At 39.0% G+C, this 5,621-nt stretch overlaps 1 protein-coding gene across 1 annotated transcript in view; it reads left to right on the top strand.

The window, feature by feature from the left end:
• Positions 1-5,621, top strand: part of CAPZA1 (capping protein (actin filament) muscle Z-line, alpha 1) — a 60,537-nt gene that overhangs the window by 34,205 nt on the left and 20,711 nt on the right. The window contains exons 4-5 of the mRNA XM_011933166.1: positions 1,744-1,807; positions 2,599-2,805. Coding sequence (XP_011788556.1) covers positions 1,744-1,807; positions 2,599-2,805 — 271 coding nt within the window. The remainder of the gene's footprint in view (positions 1-1,743; positions 1,808-2,598; positions 2,806-5,621) is intronic.

The following is a 5,621-nucleotide window of genomic DNA, read 5'->3' as shown; positions in this document are numbered from 1 at the left end:
CCTGTAATCCCAGCACTTTGGGAGGCCGAGGTGGGCGGATCACCTGAGGTCAGGAGTTCGAGACCAGCCTGGCCAACATGGTGAAACCCCCGTCTCTACTGGAAATACAAAAATTAGCTGGGTGTGGTGGTGCGCATCTGTAATCCCAGTTACTTAGGAGACTGAGGCAGGAGAATCACTTGAATCTGAAAGGTGGTGGTTGCAGTGAGCCAAGATCGCACCACAGCACTCTAGCCTGGGCAACAGTGAGACTCCACCCCCTGCCAAAAAAATAAATAAATAAATAAACAAAATAGACAGTAATAACTTTTAACAAAATAAGATTGAAAATTAGCTTTAGAGGCTGGGCACGGTGGCTCACTCCTGTAATCCCAGCACTTTGGGAGGCTGAGGCGGGCGGATCACCTGAGGTTGGGAGTTCGAGACCAGCCTGACTAACATGAAGAAACCCTGTCTCTACTAAATATACAGAAATTAGCCGAGTGTGATGGCACATGCCTGTAATCCCAGCTTCTCGGGATTAGCTGAGTAGCTGATCCAGCTGAGGCAGGAGAATTGCTTAAACCTGGGAAGTGGAGGTTGCAGTGAGCCAAGATCATGCCGTTGCACTCCAGCCTGGCATCTGAAAAAAAAAAAAAGCTTTAAATATTTGAAGAAGTTTACATTTTGTTATTTTGCTTTATCTTGAAAAGCCTAGGGAAAGTTTAACACTATGCTTGAAACTAGTGATCTCCATCCTTTTGTAGTTCATAAGTGTGATGGTTGAGTTTTCACATGCATGTGAGATGTGCCTCCCTCAAACCTTGTTATGTTGGCACATTACCTGTCTGACATGGGGAAAAAATACTAGCAGTCTATTTTAATAGGTTAAAATTGGGAATGCTGTGAGAAGACTGATACTTTTCAAGAATATAAGTGTAACTCTTATTTCCATCTTTCTTTTATCTTGTTTTTTTGCTTTAGCTTTGTAAAATGTGTTAGCCATTAAAAATGCAGAATTTCAAAAATCAAGCTTTGGACAAATAAACAGTAATATTAGGCATGTACTTTGATTATTTATGCATTCCTCTTTTAAAAATAACTACTCTGTGCCTGAGGCTCTGCTTTTATACTTGACTCATGCTCAACTCTCACTTCACCTTCTTCGCATGTCAGATGCCTTCTGACATTTAATTATAGTTTCTCGTGACTTTGAGAGCCGAGAAAAAAAAAATCATTTCCAAAATAGTGTATCAATGGAAAATTCTTTTGAATTACTGAAAGCTTCTGCCCAAACGATTAAAATTGTTGGCAGTTCACAATAATCAGATTGCTTCAAACTTTGGAATTAGCCGAGTGTGGTGGTGCGCACCTCTAGTCCCAGCTACTCAGGAAACATGGGAAAATCTCTTGAGCCCGGGTGTTTGAGGCCAGCCTGGCAACATAGTGAGACTATCTCAAAACAAACCAACTTTGGAATTGTCTAAGTAGAGGGTCTTTTGGAGCTTAGGAGCAAAGAGGAAAAGGTAATTTCAGAGTTTAAGGAGCTTCCAAGATCTCCGTGGAGAGGAGTCCTTACAGAAAGCTGGAAGGCATTATTTAACACTGGATGTCTGGGGAGAAAGGGGAAAAGTACCGGGTACTGTTTTCACATTTCCTTTCACTATTCTATGAACCACCTTTGTGTTTATTTACACATAATTCTTTTCTCTCTCCCTCCTTTTTTTTTTTTAAAAAAAAAAAAAAAACTTTTTAAAAAAACAGTGCATTTGCCCAGTATAACATGGATCAGTTCACGCCTGTGAAGATAGAAGGATATGAAGATCAGGTAATAATTGCCTTTTAGAAGGCTATGCCTGGGAGATAGTAGAAATCCTATTAATAGAAACCAAAGCAGATGTCTGAACCAGGTGCTGAATAAATTTGTCTTAGTTTTTTTAGTTTTTGTACATACTCTACATGTTAGGATATTTTTCCTCTTTCTGATAACACTAGCAGTTTCTTTGACAAGAAAGGAGAGCAGCCTCTAACAAGAACAGTGAAAATGGAAGTATTTAAGTCGTACAGGTTTTCCAGCTGTCTTTAATTCTCCTTGATAAGAGTAACAGCAGACATATTTAATGGAAAAACAGGCACTCCTGAAATTTAGACTACTTATTTATTACTTTAGGATTTTGGTGGTTGGGAAATGGGGTGAGAAAACAGTTTATGTATTTTTTCATTTTTGAACCATGTGAATGTATTACCTATTTTAAATGCTAAGTGTAATGGCCCTAAAGTTTCATAATGACTCTGGAAAAAATCTGTGAAAAAAATACAAAAGTGCACATAAAAGTTATCGCAGCTATGTATAAAGTACCTATATAGATAATACATTAGAAACCAAGAAATGAAGTATATTATTAGTAGTATGGGGGATATTTTGTAGTTTAAAGTTGACTTATTCATAAATGTAATATTCTTAATAATATGGGGCTTGGTTGAAAAATTAATATGAAAGAGAAATCTGACGAAATGAAAAGTTAACTGCCTCAGAATTTTTATTGATGTGTTTCACAAAAGGCAGTAAGAATTGTCTTTTTTACAAAGTTACTCATATGTTTAATGATTCTTTGGAAGGTCTTAATTACAGAGCACGGTGACCTGGGTAATAGCAGATTTTTAGATCCAAGAAACAAAATTTCCTTTAAATTTGACCACTTACGGAAAGAAGCAAGTGATCCCCAGCCAGAAGAAGTAGATGGAGGTCTGAAGTCTTGGAGAGAATCCTGTGACAGTGCTTTAAGAGCCTATGTGAAAGACCATTATTCCAACGGCTTCTGTACTGTTAAGTATCTGCTTCATTATCAGAGAGTGTTTTCTTATATTTACCTTATCCTTTGGAGACTTTGGCCTACCAAACATCCCTTCTTTCTTCTTAGTCATGCTCTCTTCTCCTCTGCATTTTATTCCCTAAATCATTTTGGAAAGGGGTATAAATAAATGGAAATTTTTATATGGAAAAGTTCTTTTTAAAATCCCAGTGCACAGAAAATTTAGATATCGGTGTGTATTCTATTTTCACATTTGACTTATGAGAAAAGCCTTACACCCATCAGGAAAAGGTCTTTGGTTTTTTTTTTCCTTTCTTTTTTTAAATTAACCTTTTAAATTAATTTTTTTCTTGTTTGTATTTTTACCCAGATCTAAAAGGTCTTTGGTTTGGACACAGAGAAAAAATGGTATACTAAGATTGTTGAGAGAGCTGTTGCTCATATTTATGACTTTTTGATATAGGCATTTTTACACAAAGCTACTTCTACATAGTTTAGATATTTATATTAGGTAATCAAAACTATTAGAACTAAACAATTGGCTGGGTACGGTGGCTCATGCCTGTAATCCCAGCACTTTGGGAGGCCAAGGTGGGCAGATCACTTGAGGCCAGGAGTTCAAGACCAGCCTGGCCAACATGGTGAAACCTTGTCTCTACTTAAAACTTACAAAAAGTGGCCGGGCGCGGTGGCTCAAGCCTGTAATCCCAGCACTTTGGGAGGCCGAGACGGGCGGATCACGAGGTCAGAAGATCGAGACCATCCTGGCTAACACAGTGAAACCCCGTCTCTACTAAAAAATGCAAGAAACTAGCGCTGAGGCAGGAGAATGGCGTGAACCCGGGAGGTGGAGCTTGCAGTGAGCCGAGATCCGGCCACTGCACTCCAGCCTGGGTGACAGAGCGAGACTCCGTCTCAAAAAAAAAAAAAAAAAACTTACAAAAAGTAATTGGATGTGGTGGTGCACACCTGTAGTCTCAGCTACTCAGGATGCTGAGGCACAAGAATCACTTGAACAAGGGAGGTGGAGGTTGCAGTGAGCTGAGACCACCCTACTACACTCCAGCCTGGGCAACAGAGTTGAGACTGTCTCAAAAAAACAAAAAAACCAAACCATTTGTTAAAAATCAGGAGTGATTTTCTTTTTTTGTTGTTGTTGTTGTTTTGTTTTTTGAGACAAAGTCTCACTCTGTCACCCAGGCTAGAATGCAGGGGCACCGTGTCGGCTCACTGTAACCTCCATCTCCTGGGTTCAAGCAATTCTTCTGCCTCAGCCTCCTGAGTAGCTGAGATTACAGGTGCCCACCAACACACCCGGCTAATTTTTATATTTTTAGTACAGACAGTAGAGATGGGGGCTTCACCGTGTTGGCCAGGCTGGTCTCGAACTCCTGACATCAGATGATATGGCTGCCTTGGCCTCCCAAAGTGCTGGGGTTACAGGCATGAGCTGCTGCACCTGGCCTGATTTTCTTTTACTACCTCTTGACTGTAAAAATAGATAACTTTGACTTTATCGTGATTTTTCCTTTATAAAATTATGGCATATTAAGAAAAGTATTGATTAGAATATTTTTTATTTTTAAATTGACAAAAATATGGTATGTACAACATGATGTTTTCAATATGTATACATTGTGGAATGGCTGTATTGAGCTAATAACATGGATTAGTACACATATTTATCATTTTTTTGTTGTGGGAAAATCTCTCTTAGCAGTTTTCACTGGAATATTTTAAATATGCAATGATGAATTACATGGCAGTCTAGAATACAGTTAGGAGCACTTACTTTGAAGCCTGTCTAACTGGTTTGAATCCTGGCCCTGCCAATTAATTAGTTGTATGACCTTAGGTAAATTACTTAACATCTCTGTGCTTCAATTCTTTGACTGTAAAATGGAAATAATTGTTTTTACCTCATAGAGTTGTTGTGAAGATTTAATGAATTAGTAATATATGTAATATATGCCTGGAACAGTGCCTGGCACAAAGTAAGCTCTACATAAATGTTAGATAAATGTTAGGCTAGGTGTCATTATGTTTGATTTTTTTTTTTTTTTTATGAGAATACCCATTATAGTGGACTGAACAAGTATAGAATTCCTGTTGGGAAGCCAGTATTGCAAAGGGGAGACACGATAGACTCCCATTTAGAAATTGACTGTTTAATCCTAAATGTATTTTGAATTTATTGTCTGTTACCCATTCAAAGTTTGTCACTACCCATTCTTAATTTGGAGAGCTCCAGCACCAAATAACCCTACTGTGTCCTTAGCTATCAAATGAGCTACAGAAAGTCATGGAATTGTTCTGATGGTGTCTGCTGTATATAAGTGTCCTATGACTATGTCTTCAGCTCACCTGCTCAGTAGTCCGTAATTTCCTCTCATTATTCCCTATCACATTTTCTACATAGTGTGTTCCAAACATTTTTCATTGTCCTCTGACAGGCATCTAATCCCCCATGTTTTGCAAGGATTGCAACAGACAGAAAATCTTTTTTTTTTTTTTTTTTTTTTTGGAGACAGTCTAACTCTGTCTCCCAAGCTGGAGTGCAATGGTGTGGTCTAGGCTCCCTGCAACCTCCCTCTCCTGGGCTCAAGCGATTCTCCTGCCTCAGCCTCCCGAGTAGCTGGAATTACAGGCGCCTGCCACCACACCTGGCTAATTTTTATATTTTTAGTAGAGACAGAGTTTCACTATATTGGCCAGACTGATCTTGAACTCCTGACCTCGTGATCCGTTCGCCTCAGCCTCCCAAGTAGCTAGGACCACAGGTGAACGCCACCATACCTAGCTAATGTGTGTGCGTGTGTGTGTGTGTGT

This window comes from Colobus angolensis, unplaced genomic scaffold (genome assembly GCF_000951035.1).
Source record: "Colobus angolensis palliatus isolate OR3802 unplaced genomic scaffold, Cang.pa_1.0 Scaffold124, whole genome shotgun sequence".
Taxonomy (NCBI): Eukaryota; Metazoa; Chordata; class Mammalia; order Primates; family Cercopithecidae; genus Colobus; species Colobus angolensis.
The sequence above is the reverse complement of the archived record's forward strand: the minus strand, read 5'-3'. Positions and strand labels throughout refer to the sequence as shown.